The sequence below is a fragment of the Anomaloglossus baeobatrachus genome, chromosome 2 (genome assembly GCF_048569485.1).
Source record: "Anomaloglossus baeobatrachus isolate aAnoBae1 chromosome 2, aAnoBae1.hap1, whole genome shotgun sequence".
NCBI lineage: Eukaryota > Metazoa > Chordata > Amphibia > Anura > Aromobatidae > Anomaloglossus > Anomaloglossus baeobatrachus.
In genome coordinates, this window is record NC_134354.1 from 423323533 (window position 1) to 423339413 (window position 15881).

The 15881-nt window shown below is 44.0% G+C and overlaps 1 protein-coding gene across 20 annotated transcripts in view; it reads left to right on the top strand.

Annotated features, from left to right (window-relative positions):
- MACF1 (microtubule actin crosslinking factor 1) overlaps nt 1-15881 on the top strand; it is a 519073-nt gene that overhangs the window by 349006 nt on the left and 154186 nt on the right. For all 20 annotated transcript variants that reach the window (XM_075336189.1, XM_075336201.1, XM_075336203.1 and 17 more), the window contains 3 exons: nt 10925-11086; nt 13265-13435; nt 15266-15432. In XM_075336189.1, the coding sequence (XP_075192304.1) occupies nt 10925-11086; nt 13265-13435; nt 15266-15432 (500 nt within the window). The remainder of the gene's footprint in view (nt 1-10924; nt 11087-13264; nt 13436-15265; nt 15433-15881) is intronic.

The window sequence follows — 15881 nt, forward strand, 5'->3', positions numbered from 1 at the left end:
ATAAATCAAGGTTAGCGGATGACTTTACTGGCTCTTTAAGTGTTCAGGATTTAGATTTCTTCACTCCACGTGAAATTGCTGAAGAATATTGCGGTCTGGCATCTAGTGAAGGAAATTTCATTGCAGTTCTGCAGGAGGTCACTTTGTCCTGCAGTGAGATTGACACTTCTCCCGACGCCAACGATGAATCTAGCAAATCATCAGAAACTGAACCAGACTCTTCATCCGTGGAGCTTCATTTAAGGGCAAGAAGTACAGTACAATCCTCTGAAAACTACTGCAAGGACATAGTGTCTTCAAGGCAATCTAGTGAGGAACAGTGGGAGTCTCCTGAGTCTTCCCCTACCGAGGACGACTCTGAATTTGAGCTGGCATCTGAAGGGTTCCTTGCACGTGTTCATTTGTCAGTTCTGAGTGACAGCTGTTCTGTGTCTGTAAACACAAGGGACAATAGTCTGGCACCAGGGGAAGAAGGCGGCGCTTGTGTGCTTCTACAGTCTGCTGGTGACACATCAGGACTATTTGACCATGATCCCACTGTTTTGTCTTCTGCCACAGAGGTAACATATACAGTATTGTAAGTCTTAAATTACACACTTTCTAGAGGTGTAACTATTCTCCTGACTAACCGTGTAACAGTCATTTCTATACCACTGTACACCTGTTTTACTCACATTAGCTTCCATGAGTCTGGCCTTTATATTTATTACTAATTTATAATGTACGTCAGTATGCCCGTCCGTATAAAGAAAAGATGAGACCTGATGATTATATAACGTGAGTGATGACTCCGCTGCTGATTAGCATACAGTTTGTGCATCCAATGGTTAATTATAGATTACTAGTGCACAGTGCTTTTCATAGCATGCTGTAGGCGGAGAACTCCAGCACATCAAGTACAGGAAAATCTCTAGGAGCAGAACGGTGCCGATAACTCTGTAGATGGGGATATTCGTTAATAAATGCAAAAACCCGTCTGACCTCTTTATCTGTCGTATGTATTCCTTGCTTTGTCCCACACTTACTGTGATGTGCACGTGGCTGAGACATGAGCGAGTGGCAGATCAAACTTTGGAATTCGCTAAAGCATCTTTCCGTTAGGAGAGCAGGGCGTGCGTAACGGTAATGTATGGAGGCGCTGTATGGGATCAGTCCAGTGCACACTCCCGGCTACAAGCCACATCATTTAGTTGATGAGATACTGGTACGCCACAGGTAAAAATACTGTTGTGTTTAAAGGTGCATTTACACTGGAATGTTTCAGAAGCTTGCATTGTAAACAGGCTGCCAATCACCCGATGAATGAGCAAAACACCCGTTCATTGGGTGAAATGATCTTTTGTGCGGCACATCATTGGTGTCGGCAGCACATTGTTCTGTGTAAGGCTAGGTTCACATTTCCGTTGTTTTGCATCAGTCACAATCGGCCGCTCTGATAACGCAATCCGTTTGGCGGATTCCATTGTTTCCCGTAGACTTATATGAGCAGCGGTTTGTGACTGATGCCCTTGCATTGGATCCTCCACCCGACTGATCAGTGGTGGAACGATTGACCGTCGGGCGGCAGGAACGCAGAGTGTTAACGTTTTTTGAGCAGTGGAATCCTTATGATTTCGCTGCGCATGCTCTCTCTCGGTGGGCGAATTATCAGCTGATCACCCAGTGGCCGGCTTCTGTGAGCGATCAATTGATCACCCGGCGGTCAGCTTCTGTGAGCGATCAGCTGATCACCCAGCGGCTGGCTTCTGTAAGCGATCAGCTGATCACCCGGCGGCCGGCTTCTGTGAGCGATCAGCTGATCACCCAGCGGCCGGCTTCTGTGAGCGATCAGCTGATCACCCGGCGGCCGGCTTCTGTGAGCGATCAGCTGATCACCCGGCGGCCGGCTTCTGTGAGCGATCAGCTGATCACGCGGCACCCGGCTTCTGTGAGCGATCAGCTGATCACCCGGCAGCCGGCTTCTGTCAGCGATCAGCTGATCACCCGGTGGCCGGCTGCAGGGTGCGATCAGCTGATCGTTCACAATAGTCTGCCGCCGGTAAAACTGTAAAAAAAAAACCAAATCAAAACGGATTCCGTTGTTTTGCAGCATCCGTTGCATCCGTTGTGCCACTATATGCAACACATCCGTTGCATCCGTTACACAACGCAATGCAACGGATACCGTTCAACGCAAGTGTGAAACTAGCCTTAGTTACCATCCTCCTGCTGCTTGGAATGGTCACAACAAACACAAATTATGTACATCATACATTTAAAAGGGTAATGTTCAGATATTCAGAATTTACCGTACCGCCCAGATTCTGTCGTTTTGATAAAATAAGGCCCTAGATTTGCCGCCATCTACAGTAATATGAAGTTTGACAATTCCATCTGTAGCTGTAATATTCCTTGCTGAAAGGTAAGCGTTTTGCAGACGTCTATATCTTATACAAAATGGCTAGCTATGTTGTATACAGGTTAGTCAGTCCTCTTTGCATCTACTTCAGCGATGTTAACAGGTGTATTGAGAAAGGTGTGTAGATTTATTCAAAATGTGTTCCATTTTTGTGGCGCTAATTATTGTATGTGTCTACTCTAGTCTTGACGCAACGTAAGGAAAAGTGTCTAACCCAGCTAGCAAGTTTTGTCACATATATACTATATGTGCCATTTTGATATATATGGCACATTAAAAGGACCCCTTCCAGGTGGTTTTACTAATAAAACTAGTGATATTGCTGTTCAGGTCTGAGCACACTAAGGCTATGTCCCCACGGGAGTTTGTACCTGCGGATATATCCGCAGGTACATCCACAGGTTTACCGCAGCTGCTCCCCGGAATCTGCAGCTATTTATAGCTGCGGTAGTACAGCAAAATAGCTGCGGTAAACCTGCGGACATTAATGCGGATTACGGTACCTGCGGAAGTCCCGGCCTCTATCTCCATAGTGGAGAGCCGGGATTATGCCGCAAAAAGAATTGACCTGCAATTACGTGCAGCTGCGGGACATCCGCAGCATGGACACAGCACTCCCCATGTCCCATAGGATAATATGGGGAGTGTCTGTGCATGCTGAAACCTGCGGATTTATCTGGAAAATCCAGAGAATCCGCAGATAAATCCGCAGATTTAATCTCCCGAGGGCACATAGCCTAATAAGTGATGCCTGTTTTGTAGTGATCCGATGTGCCATTGTTGGGAAATTGGGCTTTGAAAGCACATGCAAATTAGCCCAAGAGAGCATTGGAGTGTGTTGATGGGTAGGCTACATTGACATGCCCTCAATGCACTTTCATTGGCTTCAAAGCTTGATTTCTTTAGCGCTGACACATTAGGTTAAGGCTACTTTCACACATCCGGTTTGAACACTGCGGCTCAATCCGGCTGTGAAACCTATGCAACGGATGTGGCGAAAACACCGCATCCTTTGCATAAGTTTTTACATGCGACCCGTCCGTTTTTTTCCGGTTGCGGCACGCTACTGAGCATGCGCAGTGGAAGAAACCGCATGCGGCGGCCGGATGCGTTTTTTGCCGCATCCGGCGTCCGGATGCGTTTTTTGCCGCATCCGGCGTCCATAGGCATGCATTGAAAAATGCGCTGCAGCGGCTGGATGCAGCGCGATGCGTTTTTTTTTTTGCTGGAGCAAAAAACGTGCCAGGGAACGTTCCATCCGGCCGCCGCATCGGCTAAATCTGCCGCATGCGGCAAAAACCGGACGAAACGCAAGCCCATGCGGCACAATGCAGCACCAATGCAAGTCAATGCTGGAAAAAACGAAACCGGCGGCAAATAAAAACTGTTTCGTTTTTTCAGCAGAGCGCCGGATTGTGCCGCACTGCTACAACCGGATGTGTGAAAGTAGCCTAAGGGGAACCAACCGGCAGGATTTTCATATATAAAGTAAAGCCAGTGCTATACTGGAGCTAGGATGCTGAATGTAAGAATACCTATTGTTCTGAGATTAGATGTTTTATTTAATAAATATATGCAAGTAAAGTTCCAGCAATGCACTATTTGATTGACAGGTGCAACAGGAAGGGAATATGTGAGTCAGTCTTCCTTTAGGGTAAATCATTATTTCCTTTGAGACATGATGACCTTTAGGCGATCCCAGCGTGGTCTTTGGCAGGTGTGACCATGGTTTACCACATTCTCCCCATTGAGGGTATGAAACCATTCTCTGGTTAGCAGGAACACTATGCTCTAACCTAGCTCGAGATTTTCCAATATCTCCAGCTAAAGATCTTTGCCTACAAACTCCTCACATTAACATAATTTGATCAAGGATGTAGATCCTCTCCTGATTCCTCAGGCTATATCTCCATGCTCCATTCTAACTTGACACAAGCCCCCTGTCGTATACATCACACTTATGCATCTAAATGGGATTCAGGCTTGGGGTCCACCCTAAGTGAAAAGCAATAGTCAAAGACTTGGACCTCCAGCAGAAAAGGTATGCTCACTACTTTAATGATTCAAAGCAATCTGAAGGTCTTAATTAAGTGATACCTTGATATTTATTTTATTTTACTCGCTTATATAGCTTCATTTACTCAACAGCGTTTTACAGACATCACTGTCCCCATTGGAGCTCAGCATTGTACAATCCGTATCAGAATATGTCTTTGGATCGAATAGTTTCAAATGGATCTCCATATAGCTAATGTTTTCTTAGGCCATAACAGCCAATGTAAAAGGGGTAACCCTCTCCTCCCCCACGCACGCACAATGGCACCGGGGGCATCGGTAAACGTTAAAGCCGCCAGAAGGCGAGTATATGACGGGCGGCTTAGATTTAAAGCGCAACACTAGAGCTGAAAAACACAACAGTGGAGTGGTGCTTTAAAGGCCTATTCCTATTGTACGGTACTTTGAATTGACCATATAGATATTTTGACTACAATTGAATGGTAATTCTTCTGCCCTTTCTGTGCTATAACTGTCTATACAAAGTACAAAAATGGACTATTATTTAAATAAAAACAAGAAATGAGATTGATCAAAACTGGCTATAACGTGTCAAACGACACTGTAATCACGGTGTTGCACTTTGACATTGCGTCTATTGCTGTCCTGTGCTGTTATAACAGTCGCAAATGTTTCCAAATACAGTGGAACCTCGGTTTATGAGTAACCCAGTTAGCGAGTATTTTGCCTAACGAGCAAAGCTTGCTGTAAATGTGTAACTCAGTTTACGAGAAAGCCTTGCTGTAGGAGCAAAATCCTCACCGCACACACTTCCGGGTCCGTACATCCACCGCGCTCTAACCCGCTCTTGCAGTCCGCACAAACACACACATATATATATGCTCACCTTACCTTCCGTTCCCTAGCCGGCCTCCTGGATCTTGTAGTCCGCCGCTACAGGATGTGTATCGGGTAACCATCGCGATGATGGAGGAACTTTCGCAGTCAACCGCTACTCAAAGGCAGCGTGCTGGCCAATCTGAGGCAAGCCGCTTCTGCCTTTGACGTCAGCGCTCTGACAGCAGAAGCTCCGGCATCGGTCGTGATGGTTACCCAATACACATCCTGTACCGGCGAACTACAAAAACCGGGAGGCCGGCGATGGAACGTAAGGTGAGCATAATATCTGTGTGTGTGTGTGCGTGTTAGTACGTGTGTGGAATGGCACAATAGGGGACCAGGATGGGACATTGAACAAGTTGTGGAATGAATTGTCTGCATTGCAATGACTTCCTATGGGAAATCTTGCTCTGCTGAACGAGTAACTTGGTTAACAAGCACAGTCCCAGAACGGATTGTTCTCGTAAACCAAGGTTCCACTGTATGTAGGATTTTCTGTCGCTGGTCACCAGTCACATACAACTAACTTGCCATGGATAGCAATGTAAGTCATATTCGCCGGTGACTTATGTGTGACTTCTTGACAATTTGTCCATTTTTCCCCTAGCAAAATCACATTTCTGAAATAGTCGCGTAGTAGCAAGTCACAGATGTATTGCACAGTTGTTTTTGCTCTCATAACTTGTTTGAGAATTGATGACACAACATGACACATGTCGCTCTGTAGCCCATGCTTTAAAGGGAATATGTCACAATGTTTTTGCTATATAATCTGAGAGCAGCATTGTATGGGGGCTGAAACCATGGTTCTAGCAATGTGTCACTTGCTGCTCTGCATGCTGTCATATTGTGTGACAATCCCAGTTTTCTCTTGCAGATCTAGCAGTGATCAGAATGCTGAGCTCTGTATACCCTGCCTACAATATTGGAAGCTTTGTGTTTCCACTCTACAGTGACAGAAAGCTGCTAATCAGTGGTGAGGGAGGGGTTATACAGAACAGTTGACTAAGTGGCTCAAGACACCTAGTCCTGTATTGATAATCTCCTGCTGATAAAACACTGACAACAACACTCAGCCTAGTAAGTGACACAGCCCCTATTTAATGCTGCTCTCAGATTACATAGCAAAAAACAGCTGACAGATTCCCCTTTACCAGAGCTAGTCTTGGTGCCCATAGTAACTAATCGGAGTGCAGCTATCATCCTTTAAATTTTCTAGGAAAATGAAATCTGCACTCTCTGGTCGCTGTTGACAGATCTTCTCTTAAAACTAACTTTATTAGATATGTACTGTAGACAAATGACAAACCAAAAATGCAGCAAAAATAGCTTTTTTTCGGCCAAGAGAGCAGGTTTTGGCGGAAAGTGTGAACATAACCTTACAGTTTTGATAACTGAGCCCTTCCTTTCATTCCCTTCATGGGTCTAGCCGCCTCGGTGTGGAGCATTACCGCTAGATCTCGCCTTGCTGCTTCAGGCTATAGAATTCTTAGTGAAAATCTTACTTAATATGCAGCACTTTTCTTAATTACCATTAATGGAAATGAGCCACAGTTTTTCGTTTAATGAATATTGCAGGCTGTATCTGTCCATAACGTGTTTTATCTTCTGTGAAAACACATCCCTGTCGAATAAGACTCCTTAATAATTGCCATAAAAGCATTCACTGAAGGGTTAAAGAGCAATACTTTCCAGCTGGGCTCGATTTTCTTCCAGCTCTACTTCTAGTATGCAGATGAGGCGTACTACAAGTAAAATAATAGCTCGGCTGGCGCCTGTGACGGTGCTCTCCACCTACATGCTGGATATGAATCAGCCATGATACGGGCGTGCTACCAGCTCCACTTCAGCTCGTCTGCTCTTTCTCAACAGTATAATCACATTACTTCATAGACTTTTGCCCTTTGCAGACAGGGAGCTAAATCTCATTCAGACAATATGCTGGCAAGGCATTGTGGACGGTAGACACCACGCCTCGTTCTCCCAAAGCATTCATTTTCAGAAATATTTCTTAATGGATAATAAATTCTAATATTGAAATAAGAAAATTAGTCTTGACCTTGCTTTCTTCTATTGTTGGATACTTGTATTATGTTCTGATTTAGTCCTAATAGATAAATTGCTCTTTTTTAGGCTACTTTCACACATCAGCTTTTTTCCATTAGGCACAATCCGAAAAAAAACGAATCCGGCGCCAGATCCGTTTTATTGCCATTGATTTGTATTGGCGCCGGATTGTGCCTGATGGCCTTGCGTTGCATCCGGCTTTTGCCGGATCCGTCATAATTGGTTAATGCGGCGGCCGGATGGAACGTCTGGTGTAACTTTTTTGTCTCTGACAAAAAAATGTGATTTACAATGCAAACTTATGGACGCCAAATCCAGCGTAAGGCGGCAAAAAACAGATGCGGCCGCCGGATTCATTTAAACTGAGCATGCTCCAATGTATTGCAAAAAAACAGATGAAACAGATGCAAAAACGGATGCGCCGGATCCGTTTTTTGACGGATCAGGTATACCGTATCCGTTAAAAAAAAGGATCAGGCGCATCAGTTTTTTCATATTCTGCGCTGGATCCGTTGCATCAGGCACACGCCGGATTGTGCCTGATGCCAACAAAACTGAGGTGTGAAAGTAGCCTTAGTGGTGTTCACGATTCCTAAGGCTATGTGCGCACGTTGCGTAATTACATGCAGCTTTGCTGCGTTCTGCACCGCAGCGTAACTGCATGCGTCCTGCATCCCCAGAATAATCTATGAAGATTGTGCAGGGGCCGTGCGCACGTGGCGTATTAGAGCGCAGCGCTTCGGCTGCTGCCCGAAGCGTGCGTTCTAAGAAGTGACATGTCACTTCTTTCCTGCGCTCTGCATGCAGCCCCCGCTCTGTCTATGGCAGGAGCTGCAGTCAGAGCGCATGAAATCGGCTTTTTTTTTCTTTTTTTTTCTTCATTACGGACTCTTTCTGCAGCGATTTGAAGCGCACGTGTGCTGTTCAAATCGCTGCAGAAATTTCTGCAGGGACAGAACGCTACGTGCGCACATAGCCTAATAATGGCTGGATTCTGAATTAAGCCATTGATATTAAAAGGGTTGAATAACATGTATCACCTATGCAAAGGATTGGAGTTAAATGTATGATAAGTGGGACCCCATCGATTATGGGAACAGGAATCTGATTTCCACCATTTGAATGGAGAATTGATCATGCAAGTTTACTAGACCCATCCATTCATAGAGATTGCCAAAACCTGGCCATCAGTCCTAAAGGCAATGAATGTTGGTGGTGTGCATGTGTGGTTACGGCCTTCTTCAGAAGTGGCCATGTGACATATTATATGACATTGTAATACACCTAGGGATCAATTTAAAACAAAACACTAGCGCTCATGGAAAAAGATGAAAGGGGACAGTATCAACTCTAAAGCAAATGGGGTTTATTGAGAAGATGGCTAGTCTCACAATTTTGAAAGCAGTGGACAGGGTCCGCGTGAACCTGTCGGGAAAAAAAAAACGGGATTATGTATATGACTGCTGCGCAGAAGTCCTATACATAAATCTAGGGATCATGCAAATGTCACTTATCCTCTTGATAGGTGGTAAATGTTTTGTTAGTTAACCCCTTTAAAGGGAACCTGTCAGGTGTAATATGCTCCCAGAACCACGAGCAGTCCTGGGTGTATATTGCTAATCCCTGCCTAACCGTCCCTGTATCTAGTAGCATATATAAAGAGATCTTTAGAAAAAGGATTTCAAAAGATATTTTACCGTATGCTAATGAGCGCAGGGACTAATCCCCTGGGCGTTGCTTCCCTTGCCAGTAGGCTCCATTAGTATGTTAGTACATCCCTGTGGGCGTGCTAACATGCTAATGAATGTGCAGCGTCAGAGGATGATCTCACTTATCTCTCTGCTGACATCGCATCCAATGCTGGATTTCGACTCAATACGCACTACTTCAGTTTGAATCCAGGACGCGTACACCCGGCTTCATAGTGCGAATAACCGAAACTCTGGGGTCATGCGCACTGAACCGAAATCCAGCGTCGAACAGCGATGGCAGCAGAGAGGTGAGTGATATCATCCTGTGACGCTGCACATTCATTAGCATGTTAGCATGCCCACAGGGGAGTACGAACATGCTAATGGGGCCGACTAGCCAAGGGAACTAACACCCAGAGGACTAGTCCCCTCGCTCATTAGCATACGATATAAGATCTTTACAAATACTTTTTCTAAAGATCTCTTTATCTATGCTACTAGATACAGGGACGGTTAGGCAGAGAATAGCAATATACACCCAGCACTGCTCGTGGTCCTGGCTGCATATTGCACCTGACAGGCTCACTTTAATGGGCACTCATATACCCACTACTATGTTCTTCTCCAGAACACTGCTCATTGTTCAGGATCTAAGCACAGAAACCTTTTTAAGGGTATGTGCGCACGTTGCTTTTTACCTGCTTTTTTGCTGCTTTTTCTTCTGCGCTGTTTAATGCCAAAATGGATGTGTTCTGCTATTCAAGCAAAGTCTATGGGAATTTGGGTTTCTTGTTCACACTATGTTGTTCAAAATGCTGCCTTTTTGTGGCAGAACTTTGGTCAAAAACTCAGCTTTGCAGTGCAAAACCCAAATGGCAAAAACAATTGACATGTTGCTTCTTTGAAAAGCTGAGTTTTTGACCAAAGTTCTGCCACAAAAAGGCAGCATTTTGAACAACATAGTGTGAACAACAAACCCAAATTCCCATAGACTTTGCTTGAATAGAAGAACACATCCATTTTGGCATTAAACAGCGCAGAAGAAAAAGCAGCAAAAAAGCAGGTAAAAAGCAACGTGCGCACATACCCTAATAAAAAAAAGAAAAAGCTGACATCCGTTTTTAAAATATATTTTTATGGTTCCAGAATATAGTCACTTTGGGGAGGGGGGGTGGGTTTACACTCAAAAACTGAAGAGCATCCCAAAGACTGTTTCTCTAATTCTTGAGGATTGAACGGTGTAGCAGGGTTGGAAACAAAGCCCGCATATTTCAGCATGACTTCTTTGTGTCTTTGTAAAGTGACGGGTAATGCAGCCTAACTCATCACCATCTCCTTTGGGACTCCAAAGCCATAATTTCTGTTTCCTGGACGCTCCTGGTATGATGTCAGGTTGGCTGACGGCGGTGACCTGACCCTATGTTTCTATTACTCAGTCCACAGGAATGACACTATTCTTCCCGCTGATAAGGACTAAAGTTGATGCAATTGATTACGTTAATGAAGCTTTGTTTTTACTGTTTTATTATGGTTATGTTTTTCTTTTAGAATTGCATCTATTCTTATAAACCTGTCCATGTTTGTCAATATTTGATTTAAAAAATAAAGCTGATTTAATTATATGCCGCCTCTGAAATCTCGTCAGTAATCTTTGTAAGCTCATTTCCTCCGAGATGCCGCCCTTCCTTTGTAATTGCCAGTATTCTTGTTATGGTCCCAGCTATTATTATGGTTTGCAGACGTACTTTGTATCAGTGCTTATTGTAATAAAAGACCATACACCCGTATTTATCTGGTCTTCACTGTACACCTACACCTGTGCTCATCCAACGTTTGCAGTATTCCTTTGTAATTTTTTTGTCTTTTTCTTAAGGTTTTTCAAAAGGAGCAGGTGGACTCTTTACAGGTGAAGCTGCAGCAAGTGAATGGCCTCGGTCAGGGTCTTATTCAGAGTGCGGACAAGAACTGTGATGTGCACGGACTGGAACATGACACGGAGGAGCTGAACGCCAAATGGAACACGCTAAACAAAAAGGTGCGACACTTAGGCCGAGATTACCCCTCAAGGATTCTGCTCCTCAAAGCTACAGCAACTAAGGCTACTTTCACACATCAGTTTTTTTCCATCAGGCACAATCCGGAAAAAAACGGATAAAACGGATCCGGCGCCGGATCTGTTTTATCCTCATTGATTTGTATTGGCGCCGGATTGTGCCTGATGGCCTTGCGTTGCATCCGGCTTTTGCCGGATCCATTGTAATTGGCTAATGCGGCGGCCGGATGGAACGTCTCTTCCGGCGCGATACGGCGTGATTTACAATAAAAGCCTATGGATGCCAGATCCGGCGTAATGCGGCAAAAAACGAATGCGGTCACCGTTTCCGTTTTTTTAAACTGAGCATGCTCCAATGTATTGTAAAAAACTGGATCCAGCAAAAACCGGACGAAACGAATGCAAAAGCAAGTGCACCGGATCCGTTTTTTTGATGGAGCAGGTATACCTGATCCGTCAAAATAAAGTATCCGGCGCATCCTTCTTTGCATATTCTGCGCCAGATCCGTTGCATCAGGCACCACGCCGGATTGTGTCTGGTGCCAAAAAACTGTTGTGTGAACGTAGCCTTTCAGAGCCAAACCAGCAAATGGAGTTCTAAAAATTCAAGTCACGTTGTGGTAAAAAAATCATGAAAATTAAAGCATGATGCGGGTTTCAATTCTGATGCATGCTCATTATTGTGCGGAATTTCATTGCGGATTTGTAATGGTAAGAGAAAATCCGTGTGAGTTTCTGCACTGTATCCCAAACACTAGTCCTCACGGCCCCCAATAGGCACGATTTCAGGATTTCCTTAGTATTATACAGGTGATGCCTTGATAAGGATTCCATCATATATTCAATGCTAAGGAAATCCTGAAAATGTGACCTGTTGGGGCCGTGACGACTGGCGTTTGGGAAACACTAGACCAGTGTGTCATTAGAGTTTGGTCAGATTTTCATCAGTTTTTCTCCACCTTCTATCAGTCTGTGAAAAATGGGCAGCACTTGGTTGGCATCTAAGTGCTGATAGATTTTCTTTTTTTTTTTTTTTTTTTCTTCACATACTTGTGGGCTTTCATTGCTTAGTTTTATCTGACCCTCAGATCCACACCGGACATATCTGCATCATTTTGCAAGGACAACTTGGTCTGCAAATAAATATACTAATTATGCGTTCTATCCATGAAAACCATGGATTGCACTCCTACGTAAAAAACGACGTCTGAATCACCCTAAGGGCTTGCTCACATGAGCATATAACTTGGATGAGTGCCATCCGATGTTTTATCAGATGGCACTCGCTCCACTGTTTTACTATGGAACAGTATCAACCACCACTTTTTTTCTTATGCCGATTCAGCATGAGAAAAAAAATTGCTGTATGCTGCAAATGGCAGCGCATCTTGGCTTATATGCACCCATCCAAGTCTATGGGTGTGTGCAAAATATCGGACTGCACTCGGATGACATCAGAGTGCAGTCTGATTTTACATTGACACACAATGGATAAGATGGAGAGATTAATCTCTCCATCTTCTCAGATTGTCAACTGCGAGAGAATCTTAGTGACTGGCACCCGTCTTATGCTCGTAGCAGAGTTTGAGCCAAATGTCATTTGCATAATGCATCTGATTCCCTCGCATTGAGTGTGAGCACTGCCTAAGGGTGCATTGAAACATCCATATAAATCGGTCATAGAAAGTTATATGAAGCTGTCACGCTCATGTTGGGAGACCCACCAGCCTGTCCATTCATTGAGGTCCAGTCTTGGACCGATTTATACACGTCTGAATGCACCCAAATGTCTGGATTTGTGACCAAATCCGCAGCAAAATTTTTCTTTACATGTAAACATGGCCTCCTGTAGATGAATATCCCTTGAAGGCCGACTTAACATGGAAGCAGGTTTTCTGATTTCTGACAGCATGTCTTAGAAGCGACACATTCTATTGCACAGAGATGTGGTGGGAGGATTTAGATTTAATTTCCAGAGAGATAGACTGCGTGTGGGTGGTAGAGATGAGACCATCTGACTTGTACAGCTTGGAACGGTTTCTCCGAGCCTGCTGTTAAATCCCATTTTTGTTTGACTGATGCCAGACCCTCCTCCCCCAGCGCCTTGTCACCTAAGATTGCTATCTTGCAGTGAGTGATGAGAGATTGTTCTCTGCGCAGGTTGCAGAGCGGGTGACGCAGCTCCAAGAGGCTCTGCTGCACTGTGGGAAGTTCCAGGACGCTCTGGAGCCGCTGCTCAGCTGGCTTACCGACACCGAGGACCTGATCGCAAACCAAAAGCCGCCCTCTGCCGAGTACAAGGTGGTGAAGGCCCAAATCCAGGAGCAAAAGGTACAAGGCCGAATAAGTCAATGCAAGCATGTAAAATAAAGGGAATAACAGTAACTCGCTAAACAAACATGTCAGTGTATGTATTATGGGCGCTAGACCCGGATCATCCGCTGTTCAGGTGAATAGGACTTTGATCATCCTCAGTTTCTATAGGGATTTATATAAAGAATCTGTCACATTCATTATGCTGCCCTGTTTGAGGTCTGACACTTATGTGTTCATGTTCTGCAGATTTTGGGTATTAATAGGCCCGTTTCTTTGCTTTTTCTTTTTTTGTCACTTTTCCTTGTATTTATTGAGATTTCTTTTTTTTTTCTATCAAACTCTTCAAAATGGTTTAGGTGGCAGATGAATTTTGTTTTTGTTTTTTATTGTTGTTTTTTTTTAATGGTTTTTTTATTTTTGCAACTTTTTAGCTCAAGAAATAGCATTTTCTGCTAACATGTCGCAAAAGTTCCGGACATTCATAAAACCCCTCCAGTGGGATTACAATACCTTTGCGCTAAAATTTAGCAAGGTTTTTTTTAAAAAATCGCAATTGATGAAACAATCAAAAACATCTGGAAACCTCAAACACTGCCAATAATAATAAAAATAAAATGGAACAGGTGATCACTTATATAAAATAGAGTTTTAAAAAAAGGCATGAAATAAAAGAAAAAGGCACAAATGATAAGACTAGGGGAAAAAAAGCAGAAATGCAGTAATGAATTGGGCCACTGGCTCCTGCACTAATTGGCATAATGGGGAATTTCATCCCTATGGGGCACGTCAGATGCCCAATTACTGATTCATTCATTCATGCATTCATTCATGCATTCTAGGACTGCCAGAAAAAAGGAACGTTAATAGACCCATAGAAAATAAATGGGGCTCAAATAGGAGCATGCACCCTTCAGCTCCATTCTAATGGGGCCGATTCGTCCAGGCCCGAGCGGTCGGACAACCGCCAGTTAACTGTAGATAGGTGATACCTTTTTATCTACGGACAGCCCCTTTAATTTTTCCTTCAGACAGGCTAAGTTTCCTTTAAATGATTTTTCCCATTTCTGCCTATCATGGTCAAGTTGGGAATACAGTGGAACCTTGGTTAACGAGAACAATCCGTTCTGGGACTGTGCTTGTTAACCAAGTTACTCGTTCAGCAAAGCAACATTTCCCATAGGAAATCATTGCAATGCCGACAATTCGTTCCACAACTTGTTAAATGTCCCATCCTGGTCTCCTATAGCGAAATACTCGCTAACTGGGTTACTCGTCAAGCGAGGTTCCACTGTAACTGTTTTTAGGTCCCGGCCACCAGAAATTTACTTCATGTACTTTATAAGACCAGAGTTACGAAAACGTCCAAGCACAGCAGATTTACACTGTTTGTGTAACTTCCATAGGGATTAATGGCAGATTTGGAAACTGTAGAAATACGAGCTACGCTGCTGGCATTAGCCCTAGGTTGTGGAAACAGTGTAGCGCACTTGGCTTCCCTTTTTCGGTAACTTTCATTTCCATGTGTCTTACACTAACCGCATAGTGCAGCTGTTCTCCGCTGTGTTTGTAGCCCTGCCTCTGGAAGCTGGAACCTAGAATCCATGAATGAGTGAAATGGGAATAACCCCTTAAATTTGTCAATTAAGCCTTATGGATCTTGGGTCGGTTGCATTACAACTGTTTGTATCAGACCTCCATTAGGACCACACATCTTTTGGATAGATTAATTTCTATTAAACATTTCCGTACATGGGTAATTCAGCAGAGTGCAGTAACTAGCTTTGTCTATTGACAGTCGGCCTGTCTCTGATTGCATTATCTCTCTCCATACATTGCCACCTGTAGCTCCTACAGCGTCTCTTGGATGATCGTAGATCAACTGTAGACCTGATTGAAGCTGAAGGTACAAGGATTGCTGAGGGTGCCGATCCTGCCGATGAGGAGAAAATAAACCGGCAATTGGAGACCCTCAAGGAGAGGTGGTCATGCCTGCTGCAGAAGGCACAGTCAAGGTGGGTTTTACTATCTTCAGTAGCGACTTATGTATCAAGATTGAAAGAAAAAAACAAAACAGTGGTCGGCCCATTGTATGTGGAAAATGTTAGACTCATGCTAGATACAGCATTTATATTTTCCAACCCGTATTATCAGCAGGGGATGTAGGACGTAAAACCTAATGTGAAAACATGGGCTCAGCATTCAGATATCTTATCAGGTACTAAACAGTATACAGAATCACCCCAGCACATCCGATAGAGTAATGGTAGCAAAGCAATAAGAAATGTACCGTAGTATAAGGACATCCATTTACACCTTGTGGAAGTGGGACACCCCGACACACGTTTTGCCTGACTTGATGTCGGGGGAAGTTGCCACTTGTTTACAGAGCATTAGGCCAGTAATTTGTAAGCCTTACCCATGAGTCTTCATAGTCTCCTACCCTACTGCTGATGCATGCACA